The sequence below is a fragment of the Terrapene carolina genome, unplaced genomic scaffold (genome assembly GCF_002925995.2).
Source record: "Terrapene carolina triunguis isolate 2854851 unplaced genomic scaffold, T_m_triunguis-2.0 Scaffold23, whole genome shotgun sequence".
NCBI classification, from domain to species: domain Eukaryota; kingdom Metazoa; phylum Chordata; order Testudines; family Emydidae; genus Terrapene; species Terrapene triunguis.
In genome coordinates this window covers 11,742,552-11,762,803 of record NW_020664374.1, presented here as the reverse complement: position 1 = coordinate 11,762,803, position 20,252 = coordinate 11,742,552, and the positions used below count along the sequence as shown (strand labels likewise).

The following is a 20,252-nucleotide window of genomic DNA, read 5'->3' as shown; positions in this document are numbered from 1 at the left end:
AAACATGTATTGCCTAACATGAATATTTTATGTTTGGAATATCACTCTGCTGGTGCCACTTCCCAAATCCCCTAGGCCACTGACTGTGTCAGAGATATCAAGATGTTTGCTGCCCTCTTCCCAAGCAGATCTGTCTCCTGTCCTCAGCCCTGGCTGGGGATCGTGGGAGATTGGTATTACCAAGAAGCTGGAAGGGGCTCCTGGGAGCTTGCACAAGTTCCTTCTTCACAAATCTGGCCTTTCATTAAAAGGCAAATTGCAAGCTTTCATTAAAAAAGGTTTCTAGCTCTATTCCGTGGGGAATTAGCCTTCTACTGCATAATCTAATTTCTCAGAAGGGCTCCCCAAAGACCCCAAGGCCATGTGTGTTATCCTGGGGGCTGAGCTCAGGACGGAGATTTTGGCTTTGTAGCATAGAATATATTTATACCTCCATTATGGACTAAATGTTCAAGCCTGGGTGACTTCAGTCGGATCTGTGGGTGTTCAGAAGCTCTGAAAGTCCAATCACTTATATTTAGGAGCCTAACTAGAAATGTAGGGCTAAATAAAAAGCTTCAGGCTTTTCCCTCTCTCGTTCTCTTTCTATATATACACATTCAAGTGGTGTCATACCGGAATAAAACTTTCCAAGATAGACAATGAGTAGCCTAAAAGAATTTCAATAGTCAGCAGACTGAGCTATTTGCTGCATCATAAACATGGTGTCCAGATCAGTGTTCCTTTCTTTATTCTCAGTCATCAGCTCTTTGGCTCACAGAGATTATGCACAGATAGTGTCTGCACCAAACACTCCTAAAAAAAGTTTGGGCATGTTCCATCTGATCACAACAGGAAATGCGAGCATATAAGTCCATATGATAAACCAAAAAATGAAAAGTCAAAGAAAGCCTTTTCTTCACATCAGCTGACTAAAAACTAATAAATGGTTTGCTCAACAAGAAATTGGTTATTTTCAAAGAATGGAACTGAGGAAATCCAGACCAAATAAATAAATAAATAAATAAGAAGCAGCAGCCCTTTTAAGACCGCATATACTTTTTGGTAGTTCCGTTATTATTCCCAGAAAGCAATAAGCAGGTCATTAGAAAATTCAACACATATATTTCCTGAAGACTTATGGATTTCTACTACAGCTATCTTAGAACCCACTATGTGAGTTGATATCAACAAATGCTATCTCGGTAGTCATTCTGGATGTGTTTTTCTTGTATTTTTCCATCTCCTGGGCACTGACTTAAGGCTTGTCATTCTCAGCCAAGAGCAGTTGTGGGAAAATTAAATAGCATATATTCCTATCAAAGAGAATGGAGTAAAGGAATCAATAGAAAACACCATTATTTTCAAAAGCTTTAAACCATTTACAAAGCAATCTCACAATCAGAACACAGGACAATGTTAAAGTGCCTTCCTAGTAAGAAACCTGTGTGACCTCTGGGTTATGGCAGTTGGTCACTAGCAGATCAGTTTGGAAAACCAGTGGACATCGACAGATCACAATATTTCAACTGATCTCTATCCTGTCTAAATCTGTTCAATAGGAAATATTTTTTCTAAGGAGAAACTTAAAATATTATAAAGATGAAATGGATTATGCAGAATCTGCAATCCAAAAATTATTCTCATGAACTATAAAACCATTGAAATCATTCTAAATCATAATTTAATGGAAGAGAAATGCCAGCAATTCTCTAGCCCTACGTATGCTAAAATGCAAAACACACACAATTTAGAAAGACCATCAAGGCTGACTCAGTGGTTGGAAGGTAACACTGTAGATCCTGGGAAGGTGAGATTAGTTCTTTGTTACTGTACAGCGGTACTTGCTGGATGGCTAAGTATGGCATTAACGGAACATCTGAAGGAGAGTCAGCGTTGCAAAAGGTATTTTTACAGCAACAGGTGGGAGAAACATAATTAAACATAGCCGCTAGGCTAAGGCTTTCTTGGAAACAAAATTGCACACAAATCCTGGATTACAGTTGTGTAGGTTGAGAGAGTTAGAGTTGGGGGAACACCTCTCCTCAAGTTCCAACATCTGTTTCAAACTGTGTAAGGCTGTTTTGGGAAAGCTAGTCTTGTCCTGAATTCCAAGACTTGAATCAAACTTGTGTCTTCATAAAGATGTGCCAGCTGTTATTTCCCCATATGCTTGTCTTACCTGTTGCTCTATACAAGTCACTTTGACTTTCCTTCTAGCACTCCTTTTATGACAGGAGCAGGAGGTAAAATTAGAAAACTGTTGGCAATGGTAAATATTTACCAAAGAGGTCACACAATTGCACCTTGTTATGTGACTGTGAAATGAGTCATAATTGAGACATAATGGCCTCAGAAACGTGAACTGTGAATTTCCTGGCTGCTGTGGACTGAAATGCCAACCTAAATGGTACACAGATGTATTTTGCATAATAGATTCAGAGCAAAAAGAGATTCATAGAATAAGCCCAGAAGAGATCATTATATTCAGGAACTCAAACTAGATATCACAGACCCTTTCACCCACTTATTGAGCCCAATAACCTGTTTGTGTGTTTGGCTAAGCAAACCTTCCAGAAAGACCTCCAGTCTTGAAGGCACCAAGAGATGGAGAATCCATCACTTCCCTTGGCAGTTTGTTCCAATGGTTAATCACCCTCACTATTAAAAATGTGTTCCTAATTTCAAATGTGAATGTCTGGCTTCAAGCTTCCAGCCACTGGCTCTTGTTATACCTCTTCTCTGCTAAACAGCCCTTTAGTAACCAGCATTTTATCCCCAGGAAGGTACTTATAGTCTGTAATGAAGTCACCTCTCATTTTTAATACGCTAAACAGACTGAGCTTATTAAGTCTTTCACTGTAGGGCATTTTCTCCAGCCCTCAAATCATTTTTGTGGCTCTTTTATGCACCCTCTCCAATTTTCAACATCCTTTTAAAACTATGGACACCAGAACTGGATGCAGTATTCCAGTATCGGTCTCACCAATGCTGCACACAGAGAGAAAATCATCTCCCTACTCATTGCTCCGTTTACATCCAATGACTGCATTAGCCCTTTTTGCTACAACATTTCCCTGGGATCTCATGCTGAGTTTCTTATACCCTCAAACCCCTAAATCCTTTTCAAAGTAACTGCTTTTCCAGAATACACTCCCCCATTCTGTAGGTATAGCCGTCATTCTTTGTTCCTAGATGTATAAGTTTGCATTTGGCTCTATTAAAGCACTTTATTTAAAGGGGCACAGCTTACTAAGCGATCCAAATCACTTTATGACTACCTTACCCATATCTCTCAAAGGATAACTAACAATACACCCACACCTGTTTTGGTTATCAACACACCTTTACATGTATGCTCAAACTACACATAGCTTCTGAATGCCACTGTATTTGCAACTCCAGCTTTGCAAAGTTATGAAAATATACTATCCCATAAAGAAAAATCTACTCACCTTTTTATCCTGTCAACAATTATAATGAGAAAATTGGTTGCATTTTATTTCCCTCTATCTTCCCCTCCCCCCCACCCCAAAAAAACAACCCATCCCAGGAAAGTAGTTGAGCAGAATTTTGCAAGGCTGCCTTACTCATAAAGCACAATGAAGTATCATGATTTTCCAAAGGAAAAGTTAAATATGAGGTACTGTAGTTTCTTCATGTATTGTGCACATATGGAGATGGGGAGATAGAGCTGAGAAGCACAAGGGAGACGTTAAATTATTTTCTCTCCAGTAGGTCTATAAAGCATCTCCTTCATGGAGTCTTGAGGATCCTTTCTCAGTTTTCCCCACTCCTGAGGTCCCATATCACTGCTCTACTGGCTGAAGACGACCAAGGACTATGAATTTGACCTTTGGTGCTTGCATGGCACCATTTAGCCCCTCTCAGCATATTTGATTTTCCTTTGTATCCAGGGTTCCTGTCACAGTAGCTTTGGGAGTGGTTATGAACCACCTTCTTTGAATTGTGTCTGTACACCCAAACTAAATAAAACTATCGCCCATGGCTTTTTCCTGTAATCTACAGCAGTTTGTTCCAACCGCAGTACTGTAATGCTAAGTGTTACAACAACAAGAAAAAAGCCATGCTAAACCTAATACATAAGCTAGAAAGGAAGGCTTTAAAGTGAAGGCAGCTATAGAGCGCAAAGCAATGTCTTGTGTAATGCAGTTTTTGTTGATTTCCATCAGTTGTTGGCTCTTAACTCCTTCTGTGCAGGAAAGTTATAATATATTTGTAAAGCTCTCTCAGCGTACATAAGGTCCTTTGTCCTGCAATACTCCCGGAGATACGAGGCTATCACAGAAGTGCTGGTGTCTAGTAATATATAGGCTACCTGTTTTTACGGCTAATTTGCTGTGAACAGCTTGTGGCCCACTAAGACAAAACTCCTTCAGTGTACATGAGTGAGACAGCATCTCCATGAAAATATACGAACATATATTTTAATAGAACCACAGGAGCCTTCCTGAACCTGGCTCGTATCAAAGCACCTTAGTTCAGGTCTCATGACGGCAGATAATATTACTCATGTGCCTCTTTTGGTGTGCTGTATAAACATGAGGATTCAGATCAACTTCCTTTGAGTTTAGAGTTTGACCTTTCCAAGGATGAATGTGCAAAACTTCCACCAGTTACGTAAATGCTTTAACTTAATCAATCATTCCCCACAGCAACCTTGCAACTAGTGAACATAAACATAAGACAGTTATAGTAGGTAACCTGGTTGAGGCCTAAAGGTACGACTGAACTACAGGTGTTTAATAAAATAGGAAGATAATATCTCTTACATATTTAGTGAACAGAAGGAATTCCCCAAACTCTTGATCCCCATTGGTTCTCAGTTCCAGTCTCCCTCCGCTAAGGTCTGACTAGATGATCCACTTAATGATCCCTTTCAACCTTAAAATCCATGACTCCACGTCCCAGTCTTCTTCCTCTACAACTCCCAGTCCCACTTTCCTTTCCCTCCACAACATCCAGACCTTGTCATGTGTTTCCCGCACAGGTTCCTTGTCTCAATTAACTCCTTGTCCCTCTCGGTTCAGTTCTTGTCTCTTCATTCAAATCAGGCAGCTTCCTCCTCCAGGCCGCCTGGGTGAGAGAAGGTGGAGCATTGAAAGCACTGGAGAGACAGCATCCCTGCTCTCAGTTCTGGTGCCCAGCACTGGCAGCAGCTCAGCACTGCAATTGCAGGGAAAGTCCCAGGCTGGAACATGTCCAGTGAAGACAGAATAGTTGGAGATTTTAGCTGTGAAGCTCTAGTCAGCCTCTTCTGAGGATGTAAGAACTGAGATTTTTCTAAGCCTTACAATTCAGCCAAATTTGGGCAGATTTTTACAAGATTTGGCAAAAAGCCCGCCCCCTGCCCATTTTAAGTCCCTGCTCCAAAGCATGGGGGTTCTAGAACTTCTCAAGGGAAGGTCTCAAGAGTGTTTTTAACATGGACAAAAAGTATTTTTCATAGCCTTGAAAGAGCAGAACTGTTTAGGCTGAAAATTTCCAAAATAAAAAATCATCCGGAGTCAAAAATCTGGCATGGAAAATTTCAGTCAAATGGTTAAAGTTTGACAAAAAGTGATAAGCAACTGAAAACAGGGTCTTACAGTGGAAAGAGTTAGGCAACCTCAATAACAGGTGATGTTACCAATTCGGCCTATAATTAATTAAACTAAGGTCTGGAAAAATACAGGTCTGTCTCATCTTACACTGGGGTTACGTTCCGCAGTCAGCGCCTAAAGCGAGAATCGCGTATAGTCAAAATTACACTAAGAGTAATGGTGGGCGGAATCGCCCGCACTACAGAAACAGTATTTAAATTGTTAATTTTCTCTTTTTTTGTTTTTGTTTTTGCCGACCGCATAAAGCTGAAATGGCGCATGTTAAATGCGCCTAAGATGCGACAGACCTGTAGTAGTTATGTGGTACTTGCATTAAATTGGACTCATTGCTTCACACTATTTTTTCACACTTATATTATAATTAAGCTCATGTCCTTCAACTAGGATATATTTTATTGTTAGAAATTTTGTCAAGCCTTAGCGGGGATAGCCTAACATAAAAACAGTAGAGAGGGCAAATAGGTCTCTGTACCCACAGGGCATTTTAAACCTGTTTCATGTTTCATGGAGCATTGTGCTTGGTTAAATAATAGATTGTGACCTAGAAAGATGAATAGGGATGGCTAAGTCGACCACGATGCCAATTCTATCATCAGCATAGTACAATACTTTCAGCTACGTTATTATTCTTACCATAATAGTGCTCACAGTGTGATAGGCGCTGTCCAACAATATGAAGTGGGACACAATTTATGCCCTAAAGAGCTCACAGTCTGAGACTCTCTCAGTTACTTCAGTTCCAAGCACTTCTTCAGTGATAAATAGGACTTCTGTGAAATCTGGTCTTTTGTGTGCTTTTACCCTATGCTATACAGATTTCACAGGGGAGACCAGTGTTCGGTATTTGGTAGGGCCCTACTAATAAATGACTGAGCTCTGCAAAACCACAGGCAGTAGTTTACTGAACCAGATTATGAGGCCCTGACAGCTATGAATTGCCAGTCATGCCACATTGGTAATGAGAAGCACAGAAGCAGGTATAAAATTGGAAACAATGACAGAAGTATGTAAGAAATAGTCAATAGCTACTGATTAGTCAGAAGGGGACACAGTGATACCAGGAAGTTTCTCTGAACTCTGGTGTGCTCAGCTACCTAAACCAGAAAGTCAACGCTAGAACAAGATCCTAGGCAATTTCAGTGGGCAGCAGAAGTTTCAAAGAGAGCACATTTCTGCAGGGACAACTCTTCTGTAGCTGCCAGCCTGAGCCTTACAAAAAGGAGAAAAAAAGAGCAGGAGATCAACACTAAGAGAAAAAAGAAGGATGTACAGTAAGACAGCAGTGTTCAGTAGGGGAAAAAGCTCCCAACAAAAAAACCAACTTCTCTCTACTTAATTTCAATATCCTGCATAAATTTTCCCATTGAGGATTACAAGGGCAATCAGAGCTCACGAAAGGGCTACCAATACCTGCTTTTTGTAGTCCACTAACTACAAATCAAGTTAATTTATTTATTAATTTAACCTCTTTGACATTTGTATATGATACAGTATTTTAAAGGTCAACCAATTCAACTCAGTTGCCCATGTTGATTAAATAGAAAAATCTTGTATCTTCCTCTCTGTACTTCCTTCAGAATGTTTATTATTATTAGTATAGTATAGAAGAAAGAGGAAAGTGGAAACCAAAAAAAAGCATACGCAAGAAGGATCAGTCAGACAAGGGATGAAAACCATTCAGCCCCACTTCTTCCTAACCTTTCCTATTGATCTCTATCTTTACACAGAATGCCACAACTATGTACTCCTTCTGTTCTAGATGTGGGACTCGAGACTGATCAATTAATCTAAATTTAAAATAGTTTAACAAAAAATGGATTCTGATTTTAGACCAGCAGGTAATTAGTCTGCTACCCTATGTGCTTTATCTTATATGAGAGATAGCAAAGTGGACATGAGTATCCAATGAAAGAGTAGGCGTCTTGATATTTTGACCGCATAAAATTAATGATAACTCAGTACACTGAAATATACAGTTTATTTCCTCAAAGTGAAGCAGTACGATTTGTCAGTAGGTAAATGTTAAGTGTCAAGCAAGAAAACTGTACACATTTTCACTCTGGGTTGCAAAATCCAAACAACTGGAAAAACCTGACAGAAATCTTTCACTATACAAAGAGATCTAAAATAGAGAGATGACATAAGGTGAAGTAGCAGCCATCACCTAATGATGCCAAAGGCAAAATATTAGCACCAGAATTTTTTTAAAGCAACAATATATCTATTTACAGATTTACATATAACATTGGGAGACAGCCATCTTCTGGTCCCAACTAACAGAGCTTTTGAGCACAATTTAAAAAGAAGAAAGTGGGACATGGTGAATATATATACTGCTTTGTGAAAACGACAATATATATAGCACTTTCAGTATTGCTATCTTTTTAAGAAAGATCTAAATCAAAGTACTGTACACACATAATGAAATTATATTATTATTCACAGTCACATTTCACATACACATCAGAGTAACCACAATATGTAAAAATTTTTAAAAAGTCACAGCTAAAACAATGCACACTACTTGACTAAAGCTAAACATAATTTATTTGGGAATTATTTAGCTTAGGGTTTCTTATGGTAAAAGAATGGGTCCAAAGAGAAAACTCACTGGTCCTAGTATCAATTAACATAGCAGCAAATATTTGTGGGATTTCATTAGAAGTCTAAGTTTTGTAAACTGTAAGAAGAAATTAAGGCCAGATCATCAGGTAGTCTAAATCAGTAGCTCCATTTGATTTTGATGGAGTTGATTTATACCAATTGACGATCTGGCCCAGGATACATGAATTAAGAGCGTATAATAGGCAAAATGGTCCTTTTAACATTTATAGCTGTCTGCGAAGGGCTTGGTTTAGAGAAGTTTTTGTGCCAAGTCCCTGCAATGCAAGCAGTTCACTGATCAGGAAAAAGTGATCAAGAGAAGCACTGAAAAAGGAGGATTCTGATAATAGACAAAGAACCTTTTGTCAATATTAAAATTGCAGGAATAGTGTAAAGAGTTGATTTTCTCTCATTCTGTTCAAAGAGTTTGCTACAGACTGGTATCCACGTCAGCCTTAAAAGTAGCTCCTTGTTGCAGAATCTGTTTGTTATCGAAACACAAAGATAAAGGGCTTTCTTTATATAATTTATATAATTTAAATACATGAAGCTAAGATTTCCCTTTGCCCTTAAAAGCTATATCTTAACGTAGAGATAATACATGTATACACAGAGCAATTCTGTAGTATTTGTAGGAGATCAAATCAGTTAATCCCATCATTGTGTTAAGAGATGGGTTAGCATGATGCAAATTATCAGAGTTTTACTGGATGGCAGTGTTACTATATCACCTCCAGTAGTCTTGGACTGACAAAATAGTGTCCTATCATTAAAGTGTATATGTCAACATGTGAAGTGAAAAAAATACAGATGTTCACAGTTACAAACCAGAGTTACTCTGAATACTGCATTGAACTCACGTGGCCTAGGAGTACTTACGTGGCCTAGGTGTTTATATTGCATTTGGTGGTGAGGGAAGGAAGAAAGAAATAGCATTACATGGGTCATCTTGAATATAATTTAACCATTTATATAAAAAAGGTGAACCGTTGAACAAACAGAAGGAAAATAAAAGCAGTTTGATTTGTCCTGTTAACTTAGTGACTCTTTCCTACAAGGTAGCTGTGCTGGGGGGAAACCCAAAGCAGCAAATAGATTTTCCAAATAGTTTAGTTGATAAATGAATTGACCCAAACTGGCAAGGCATCCTCAGTCCCATTTTTGAAATCAAATAACTTGGTAAGAAAAATGTTACAATATAAATGGGCCCACAACTGTTTCTATGCCATGCCAACCCCCTCACCCCCCCCACAAAAAAAACAAACACCACGATGTTTCTCTAAACCATGTGTTCTTAACTTCAGTAACATAGATCTTAAATGATTTTCAAGTTGGTTTAGCCAGTAGCCAGCTGAGATTGGTTTTGAAATTATTTTCTGAAAGGAGAAAGTGAGAACTTTTCTTATGAGATACGTTACAAAGAAAAAGTGTCTGATGTACCAGGATCAAAGTGAGAGCAACCTGAATATAATATTAGACACATGACACACACTTCTCCTACTTGATGTGACTGTAAAAAAAAAAAAAAAAAAGCCCTAAAATTAGAGCTTTTTTATTCATTTGCTTTTGGGCTTCCCAGCAGTTTGTACAGCATCTGAAGACAATAAACACTATCACATAACTTATTTTGAAAATCGTTATTGTTTGCATGCACTATTGTAACAGACTTCACAATATACTGAATTCAAAGCTTAGAATCTAGCCTCTGCCTCCTGCAGAACTTTCTATAGGATAGGTTGAGAGACAAAGAACAGCTATAGAGTTGGGGATTAAAAAGAGGGTTTAAAAAATTAAATACATCATCCAAACAACAAGAAAGATCATTATTGCTAGAGTAGCTATTTTTCTCCTGTCTAACTCTGCCTACTAGACACAGATACAAGTCAGGGTTTTCACTTGCATACTTGGAAACTGTGCCCAACCACCAGTTTTCAAGTCTTTGGTCAGGCCTTGACCTCTTATTTGAGCCTTTCAGGTTGGAGGCTGTCGGTCAGACACTTGAGTTGCTCCTCCCCCAGCTTGATCTTGTCCTCTAGCTCTCTCTGCTCAATGATAAGGGCTGACTTCATCTTTACAAAGTGCTCATAATCTGCTAGGCTCTCTTCGCTTAGATAGTTAGCCAAAATGTCAAAGACAATACGCTCCCGTCGGTCCAGGTTTTCCTTCAGTTCTTTCGCATCTTCATGCTGTTGAGTCAGCAGCTTCTGCTTCTCTACCAATGTCCGCTTAAGAGAAAGAGAAACATATTACAGATACCAGTTCAAGACAAACAGTTTTCTGGTCAACATTGAAGTCAATTTTACCTGCAGGGACAAGGATGAAGAGGTGTGTGTATGGCGGACTGGGACTAAGGGCTTGTCTATGCAAACAATTAGTTTGTGGCAAGGTAGGAAGCGCACGTACACCACAGTAGCCTGCCGTGGACTAACTGTCTGTGTGGCTCCTGCTGACACGCACTAACAATTTGTTAATGTGCTTTGATCTAGTCCCATTTCAAAAATGACTAGATCAAAGTGAATTAACAACCTGTTATGATGAGTCAGCAGGGTCCACACAGACAGTTAGTCCGTGGCAGGATAGTTGGGGTACATTCACACCCACATTTCCTATGAACTCAATGTTTTTGTAGATAAGCCATAAAACTGCTGCTTAAAGGTGAACTTCATCTCCCAACTGCCACTGAGTTCTGATAAAATAAGTTAATAGAAGGGAATTAAACCGGCAGAGACAGTAAAGCACTTAGGAATACATTTTATAAACACTGGTAAGTAAGGTCCTTATCAACTACTTTAGTGCTTAATGGTTTACAGGAAGAATTATAACAAATACAGCTGCCAGTGGGAAGCACTAACATGAAGTAACATGGATGCCATTCTGATTTTCAGAAATAATTTGCAAGATCTACTTGCAAGTGTAACCAGCAATGAATTAAACCCAGATTAGGTCCCTGAAATGACTGCCAAAGCATCAAACGGTGAAAACAAACTGCTTGGGGTTGAGAAGAGTTGAAAGAGAGCTTTTCATTATGCTTAGGGCCCTACTAAATTTGCAGCCGTGAAAACACGTCACAGACCATGAAATCTGATCTCCCCCATGAAATCTGGCTATTGTAGGGGAGACCGGATTTCAAGAGTTGGGTGGGTGGAGAGCGGCGGCTGCTGGCTGGGAGCCCCGCTCTGAAGGCAGCAGCACCACCGCAGAAGTGAGGTGGCATGCTATGGGGGATCATCACTTTTGGGGAGGGAAAGGGCTGGCCTTATGGGTGGGCAAGGGGGTGACCACCTGGGGTGATGGGGTCACCACCCCGCCACACACACACAGCCAGCCCAAGGCCTCTTTAACTTCTAAGCGCTGAGCTCCAGCTGCTAGTCCTGGAGGGGCTAAGGAGGGCCAGAACTTGTTCCTCTGCATGGGCTACTCCTGAGGCTGGATTAGACCCATCTCTGGGAACCTCCCCTAACTGCAGGAAGCTCCGCGGCTGCTGGCTGGGAGTCCAGCTCTGAAGGCATCGCAGTCTCCAGCAGCAGCGCAGACGTCAGGGTGGCATAACATGGGTCTGGTATTGCTACCCTTATTTCTGCTCTGCTGGTGGCAGTGGCGCTGTCTTCAGAGCTGGGTGCCCGGCCAGCATCTGCCCTCCAACTGCCCAGCTCTGAAGGCAGAAGTACAGAAGTAAGGGTGGCAATACTGCAACCCCCCATCCCCACGACCCCATTTTGGGTTGGGACCCCCATGATTACAATACCATGACATTTCAAATTTAAATATCTGAAACTGTGAAATTTACGATTTTTAAAAGCCTATGACTGAAATTGACCAGGATGGACCATGAATTTGCTGCATACTAACCCAATATGAACCTGATAGGGTTTTCTACCTTACTGTAATGTGCACTTTTCTAATCAGAAGTAAAGGCATATGATCATGGGGAATGGGTGCGGGTGAAAGTAGGGGCAGAGAAGCAAAAACAAAAGCACAGCCCCTCCAAAAGATCAGTCTCTTCTCACTAGTCCATGTGTCTCTGCTGCTGGTACCCTGATACATCACGCAACCAGCTCTGTGGAAATCTCGCCTGACTTTTTATTCTGAGACACACTGGTGCACTGAATCTAGACATAGCATCCCCTTCATTGTGATGAACTGCTATGCCCAAGCAAAGTTGCTTCTCTGTGGTGACCTGGAGCATCAGCAGGGGGACAAAACAACAGGCAGAAGAGAGCTGTGCATGGAAGAAGAGACAAGGATGGAGATTCTGTTTACACACATGCATCTAGGCAAAAAATGTGTAATCATGTGTCATGTTTTCAGCTTCGTTCCCTAAGTAAATTCTCCTTTGAGTGTCTGCGCCATCAAGTGACAGTATCTGTTTGTACTTAGTATTAGAAAATGATTCATGTTACAAGAAGGCTAAAAACATACAACTACACGTTAATGTGCAGAATTCCCAGTAACACTAAAGGAAATTATACACATCAACAGGAGAATTTGCATACAGAAAAAAAATCCATGAAGATGGAATTAAAGTTCAGACTAATTTGATGCTGAGAGTAATTTGACAGTAAAAATTCTTATAAAATGTGCTAAGGATAGCATGCAACTAAAAGACATTTCAGAATTAAAGTTCAACTTCAAGAAACAAACGCTTGAAAATGCTGTTAAAATAGGCATGAAATCCTAACTCTGCTTCTGTGACACCGGCCTCATATCTGCTCCTCTTCTCCCCTCCTTGCACACCTAATTTCATAAGCTATTTTTGTAACAAGGTCTTTTCACAAGGGCATGGAGGTGGGAGAAGATTATTTTCTTCTCCCACAAGGTACTAGTATGTGTGTGCACATGGGGAAGATGCACTCAATCCCCAGATTCTTCCTAGAACTCAGAAATGCTGTTTGGAGAGGTCCTAGCAATGGGACTCCATTTCCCATGGAAGAATGAGCGGTGAGGGAGGAGATAAGTGGAGTTGTCTTAGGCAGGAGCACTGTTAGCTTCCACTAGTGCCGCCACGGAAGCCAAGAGCAGGAACTTTTGGGGTGTGAAAAAGGGATGAAAATCTTACTGGTGTCAGTCCCTTTTGGTAGGATATGGAGGCAAGAAGATGTCACGAGCAGGTTATGAGCTCTGATTGTTGGTGGCTGTGGGGGTAACAAGCCAAAATTTGGTGACATGCTATGCCTTTTCCTAGGGGTTTTTTTTTTGGGGAGGGGGGGTAGAGGGGCAGAAGAGATGGGGAATCAATGGCAAACCTCCCTAGAAACTGGTTTACAATTTGAAGACCCCTGCAAGGCAAAGGGCCAGTGACTTTTGTTTTTAAATGAAAGCCTAAGTATCTCCCAGCCATATCATGCCCTTTTAAAGTCCACCACTGCGCAATGGACCATTCATATAGTCTTAAATTGCTAGTGAACACCTTTGCAAACATGCCTTTCCTGCATCAAAAACCAATCCTCCGCTCTAGATCTTTTCAGGAAAGATTTTTTACGACATGATTAAAAAGCCGTGTTTATTAGATCCAGGTCTTTAAAAAGTGTGTCCAAGTTGTGCAAAAGACTGCACTGGGGCCACAGGCCAGCAATGCAAAGTCTGACGAAGAGAGGTGCTTTTTTCAGCTTTTAAAAAAAATCATATAATAAACAGGAATCTAAAGTCAGACTTGCAAAGGAAGCAAGTCTGTTTTAACTATGGAGAGACTGTGGCTACCAGATAATACTATATATCAATAAGTTTCCATTTCTCTGCTGTTACAGAAAGATTAGTAATGAATACCTCGGTCCTTAAAATCCTTCCAAAAAACCTACTTCTGCTGAGATTCCTATAAATCACTACTGTCTGGCACTGACCAGGTAAATGGGAAGCCATGATTTCCATTTGTCTGTCAAACTTTTTTTTTTTTTTTTTAAACACTGTGTTCCCATTTAGCCCCACCCCATTTCTCTACTTTTTGTCCACTACTGCATCCTGTCAGTTCTTTAAAGCAGGGACCATTGTCTTTGTTACATGTCTGTACAGTATCTAATGTAATGGGTCCCGATCACTGACTGGGGTCCTTGGTGCTGCCATAATACAACTTAATAATAGTACACTGTCGACAGTGCGTATGGACTGGAACTCAAATACAATCTGTTCATTTTTAAGTATCCCAAATTGCTGAGTCAGACAATTACTTTTAGTTTGTTCTCCCTGACTTATATTTTCGTTTGTTAAAGAAACAGGAGGCTACTCTGCTCATCATCTTTCATCAAGGCACTTGTCTTTTAGTGTTTTAGAGGGAAAGGCATGTCAGTGCTTTTAAACAACCTGCTCTCCTAAACCTGGGCACAAAGTGTCATGCATTCTTCAGGGCCAAGCCACTTGTAGTGAGTGTAGTCTGAGTGAAGGCAAGGCAAGGTTATGAGTATTAACGAGATCTAATGAAAGCAGCCTGATGTGAATCATCAGCACATCAGTTTTCTCCCCTCCACTCTCTTACCCACCTGTTTTTCAAATAAAAAAAGCCTACCACGCTGGCTCCTTCAATACCAAAATAACACTATTGCCCTTTAGCAACCTGCCTTACCCGTTCTTCAGGAGAGGCATTTTCATCCAAGTTATTCAGGGCATTTTCCACCCGGGCCAGACGACCTGACAGTGACAGCAGCAGGTTGACCACTTTGTCCAGGTCCCCGATGAACATCCGGAACTTGTCAAACTCATTAGGTTTGCAGACTTCTTTCACAATAGCCTCCACCTCATCTCCTAGTGCATTGTTCGCTTGGATGTCTTCCAGGAGTGTTTCCCGAGCTTCGCGCAGCACCTGCAGCTTCCTACTGATGCTGTCAATGAGTTTTTGCTGTGGACAACAAAAGGGGAGTAAGAATTTATTAGCGACACTTGACCCAGCAGAGATGGAAACAGAGGTTTCCCTCCGTGCATTCTGTTCCAATAGCTCAGGGAAAAAAGTCACACATGGCTCTCTGCTGAAAAGTGTCAGTAGCAATGGTAAACTACCCCAAACTTCAGCATCAGACTCCCCTCCCCTCCCAGAATATATCCGTTTACAAAGCCCAAAACAAAACAGGACCCCTCTACCATAGATTCTTAGGCCTCAATCTTCCTCTCATTGAGGTCATCAGCAACACTCTCACTGACTGAGAAGAAGCTGGATCATGTCCTTAATTTGCTTTGTTACATGGCAAACCCCCAAAGAAACACCAGCCATTGATTCTGATTAGCAGTGGGCTGTGCGTTTATGACTGCAAGGGAAACTGTGATTATGGCATTGTTGTCCAACTGGAGAATTCAAGTCTACAGATAAAGTTTTTCGCATGCACATTAGCTTACATTTCATTGCTAAAAAAGGCTTTCAAGCTTCAGGAGAATTACTTCACATGGCAAGAAATCAAAGTTACTCTATCTTGTTTTTTCTCCACCAGGGAAAGGGGAAGAAGAAAGGAATCTGTTCTCTGTCACTCACTGGGCTCCCGGGAGTCTCTCCATTTCCTCCCTAACCCTGTTATAGACACTCCTCTGTGATAGATTAAGGGCAAATCTGCAACTCTGTCCACCACGGAGCTCAGATGTCAGTCCATGGAGTAGATCACTTCACTTAAGACATATAGCCAGCTGGCCAGAGAGCAAGGAGGTGCAGGTGTTCACAGCTGATTCCTGGCCCCAATTCTTTTGTCCTCATCATCACACTACGCGTTACAAGAATTCTTCAATGTCTCACATGTTGATGGTGTCACTCATTTAAGCCCCAAAGTTATCTGCATCCCACAGAAATCTAGTCTCCCCTCACTTTTATGTAGAAAGCTGTTTACACAAGAAGCAATGAATCACAAAACTATTATTAAGGATTAAATACCAGCATCACTGCATGAATTTTTTTGTATCCCTGTCACACAATGCAACCCACATCTGGGGCTTGGCAGGTTGAGAGGTATGTACATTACAGACATATGATGTTTATCTAGACCTTGATAGTGTTCTGGATTCAAAATATCAGGACACAAACTTTTGATGGACTTAGGTCTACATTACCCTTAGCTTGAGTGCCCACCCTTTGGCAATTCACCACCATGGCAGAAGACAAGACGTCCTTTGGAGCTCACTACTGCTACCCCTTAGATCAGCTTCAAATTTTCAAAAGCCGATTACTGAGTAGCAAAAGTACTCTCTCCTCCTCAAAGACTATCCCCACAGCACTCTCAAGCATAACCATTCTTGGGGTGGAGGCTGATGGTGCTAAGCAAAATATGGGCATAAAAAGCTAGTCTTCCACATGCTAGGCTAATACTAACACATGGCCTACTATGCTGTTGGAATCTTTTACTTCCTGCCAGGCACGGCCCAGCTACCGGCATTGTGACCTAGCGCACAGAGTTGCAGCACTACTCAAGTGTGGCCCAGCTGCCACTTTGTCATCATGTGAGGGGGGGCCAGGCCAAATGTGAGTGATGCTGCAATTCCATGTGCCAGGTAGCAATGCCTGGAGCGGGAAGCCGGGCACCAACTCTGCAGAACAGCGGCTGCAGAAGCCACTGCTGTGGGGTGAATTTTTCATTTTATGTAATTTTTTATGTTTTTCCCCCTTTTATTTCATGCTATTTTGTATTTGTGAAAAACATGGGGCTCAAATAATTAGTACTTCTACAGCACCTTCCATCAAAAGGTCTCAGAGTACCCCAAAAACGCAGCCCCTAACATCCCTGTGAGGTAAGTATTATTTCCATTTGATAGAGAGGGAAACAGACTTCCCCCTGGCCATGCAGTGAGTCACTGCCAGAGCAGAACTAGAGCCCCAGTCTCCCGACTGTGTTCTCTGTTGTTACCATGCTGCCTTCCTAAAAAAATTCTTCCTTTGGGCAGGGGTCTTGTGTGCCTGTAAAAGACAACAGCATGCCTCATCTTTCTGTAAATATTAATCATTTTTCACGTGTTAGCGTCAATTTCTAATGCAGGCTATATTGTCTAAGATGGTAATTACTTTGCAATACCACTTTACATGTTTGTTTTTCTTTTAAGTGTCTTTATTTCATGGCACACTTGTCAGGAACTCTGATTTCAACCAACCAATTGAATACGTACAATTAAACAGAAACCCATCCCTGTTTCCCAGGAATGTGTTACGGACCCTTACACCGTACATAGGAAGGTATAGCCATTTTCAGAGTTACACAGAGAAAGCACTGACAGTTTGTTTTGGGAACCACCTGTAACTCAGCCACCCTACTAACAGAGGCCAACTGTAGCTTAAAACCTAACAAAGAGTACTTCTGAAATCAAACATATGGATTATCTGGGCTGGCTCTATCCTGTTTTGATTTAATATTCTCAGGCCAGGTTAATCTGTATTGGGGTTATCTGTTTGTCTGGGTGTCCAAAAGATTAAGGTAGTAAGCAGTTTTACAGACGCAGGCTCTACTGACTGATTAATCTGAACGATTTGATTTTTTGTTCCCTCCTAAATGCAAATGAAGTTTGATTTGGATTAACTGGGTCAGGCTGCTGTAGTCCTATTTCCTAGGATGCCATGCAATTTAATAATCCTACTATTTTATTACAAGATGCATGATTAAATATAGTCATACTCTGTGCTATATTGCCCTGCTAATATGGACCTGATTTTCCGCAATTCTTGTTACTTTAAATAATAGCAGAGAAACTGACTGGATCCTTGTTAATTTCACTCAGCAGCAGTTTAGCAAAGCAAAGCTATTAGCAGCAGCAGAAGCAATTGTACTCTCTCTCTGCAGGCTTAGGAAGACAGCACTACACTGGGTTTACACTTGCGGGTTTGCACTCAATTCTCTGCCTCATTTCACACTAGATTCATGTCTGAAAAGACTAGAAAACCTCCCACTTGCCATGGGTGGATTTTTCAAACCCAATATAACTTCAAGGTCCCTTTTATTACCTCCCTACATCTATTCAAATCCATTTATATTATTATATTTGTGCTAATCATATTGTTCCTCAATAAATATATTGCTTTACATGACCACAACATTTCATTTATTAGGGAGACTGTCTCTAATTATTTGTAATAGATGTGCGCAATTTCTCTGCATAAAATTCCCACACCCATCCTGAGTGTTCATCATCATTTTATTATTTTAAATAAATAAGAGGACAGCAAGTATATTGCAAAACAGAGAATGGCAGGTGTAAACTGGTCCTGGAAAACCCACCGTGAATCCCAGATTGGACTAAAAGCATGATTTCCCATAATAGAACTGGTGAGTTTCAATGAATTAAGAAACAGGTTCAAAGCATACAGTGTTTTTTAGTAGACTGACAAATAAATGACAATATTCAAGCTTTCAGGCCCCAAAGGTCCTTTTTTTCAGCAGCTGGCAGTTATGTGCAATTGGACCATGTTATAGATCTTGGCAGTTTTATAAGGACGGCTTGACCCATTTACTGTGATTTGCATACACTGCATGACGAGATCTCAGATGAAAGCCTGCTGGATTGAGAGCTCACATTCCACTGCATGCAAAGGAGCAGATGGGTGAGTAAACAGGAATGTGTACATCACAGACATGAGAGAGGGAGGCTGTCTAGTAACACTAGACATGGACACACTTCTCAGGCTGTATAATCTGTGTTTAGTGGTGTGGGGGAAGTGATGAAGGGAAATATGTTTTTCATATAAACAGACACCACCACAAATAAAGAACATTTTGACTGAGAACCTTGTGGATTGTCGTTTGTTGGTTGGGTCAAAGAAAACTGTTTCAATTTCGAACTTGTGCACTTTTTCCTCAATCAACATGACCAGAACATTTTTCTGTCTGAATCAATGAAAACAAAAAAACAACAACGATTGGCATTACACGGACCAGATAAAATGAAGCAAGAATCATGAATGCTCTTCTCTAGTCTAATAATTGCTTAAAACTGCAATGGAATCCTTAACATATCTGAACAGTTTTTAAAAACAATTTCCCTTTTATTCAATTAAAGGTCATTCCTACCAGTTTTGATTACTAACTGAATACTGGAGGTTGATCATGACAGTTTACGTTCACTAAAGAAGATATCCCGGAACTGAAGGCAGCTCCTTCCCTGGTATTGCTGTTTTAAGCAAATATAGTTAAAACTAGACCACTGTTAACACAGAAACAGATGGCTGAATACCACAACAGATGGTTTCCCCCAGTTTCTCATGACAGGGAAGCAAAGTTAAACTCGATTTGTGCCAAATGAAGAGAATCTGGTGCCCTCAATCTAACTAAGCTGACACTGTACAACAACCACAAAATCACCACTTCACACAGATTCTCGGGACTGGAATACTATGCAGGTCAAGACTAAGGTGCCACAGGGATCTGTGTGTGTGTACGGGACTGTGGTTAATGGTGATGTGTGAACCGAGCACCCACCAAACTGCCTATTTAGCTCCAGTCAATGTTATCAGGCTCTTGAGTTCATGAGCAGTAAAAAAAAAATTGACAGACAGATGGCCTAATTTTCAAAAGCCTGGAGAAGTCCAAGGGCCCACTGATTCCAGTGGGATTTGTGGGTGCTCAGCAAGTCTTTCTCAAAGCACACGTCTCTTACACACAGATATTCTCAGGTGGAAAGGTTCTACAGAGAAGGACAAAAACATTCACACAAAGATTTTAAAAATATGTCTGTCTTTCTAAAGTTAAGTTCCTAGGTCCATAGCTAGACACAAAAATAAGCGACTTGATCTTTCAAAACTGCTGAGCACCCAGGAAATCCCACTGGCTTAAAACCAGGTCTCTTATTTAGATGCTTAACTGTGGATTTAGCAGCCTAATTTTTGACAACCAGGTTTGAAAATCCTATTAAATATTTCAAAGTGCAAAACTGTGTTACCTTCTTTTCTGACAAGTCATGATCAAGCTCATCTTCAGAATCCTCTTCGCTCTGCTGCTGCTGTTGCTCCTGCATGTCCTTCATTTTAATCAGCAATTCTGCTTTTGGTGCAGACGTGCTGTAGTAAGTGGAATTGGTTGTCAAGGAGATGGCAGAAGGCATGCCCTGCTCCTCTTTCCTGGTAAAAAGTCATAACTTTAATTAACTGCCTGACATCCTGAG

The 20,252-nt window shown here is 40.8% G+C and overlaps 1 protein-coding gene across 3 annotated transcripts in view; it reads right to left on the bottom strand.

The window, feature by feature from the left end:
- Positions 1 to 9,881: 9,881 nt before the first annotated feature.
- The window catches only part of LOC113406218 (protein Shroom2-like), a 188,484-nt gene continuing 178,113 nt past the window's right edge, over positions 9,882 to 20,252 (bottom strand). For all 3 annotated transcript variants that reach the window (XM_026649543.1, XM_026649546.1, XM_026649550.1), the window contains 3 exons: positions 20,031 to 20,208; positions 14,761 to 15,033; positions 9,882 to 10,432 (listed from right to left, as the gene is read on the bottom strand). In XM_026649543.1, the coding sequence (XP_026505328.1) occupies positions 10,166 to 10,432; positions 14,761 to 15,033; positions 20,031 to 20,208 (718 nt within the window). In that variant the 3' untranslated portion in view covers positions 9,882 to 10,165. The remainder of the gene's footprint in view (positions 10,433 to 14,760; positions 15,034 to 20,030; positions 20,209 to 20,252) is intronic.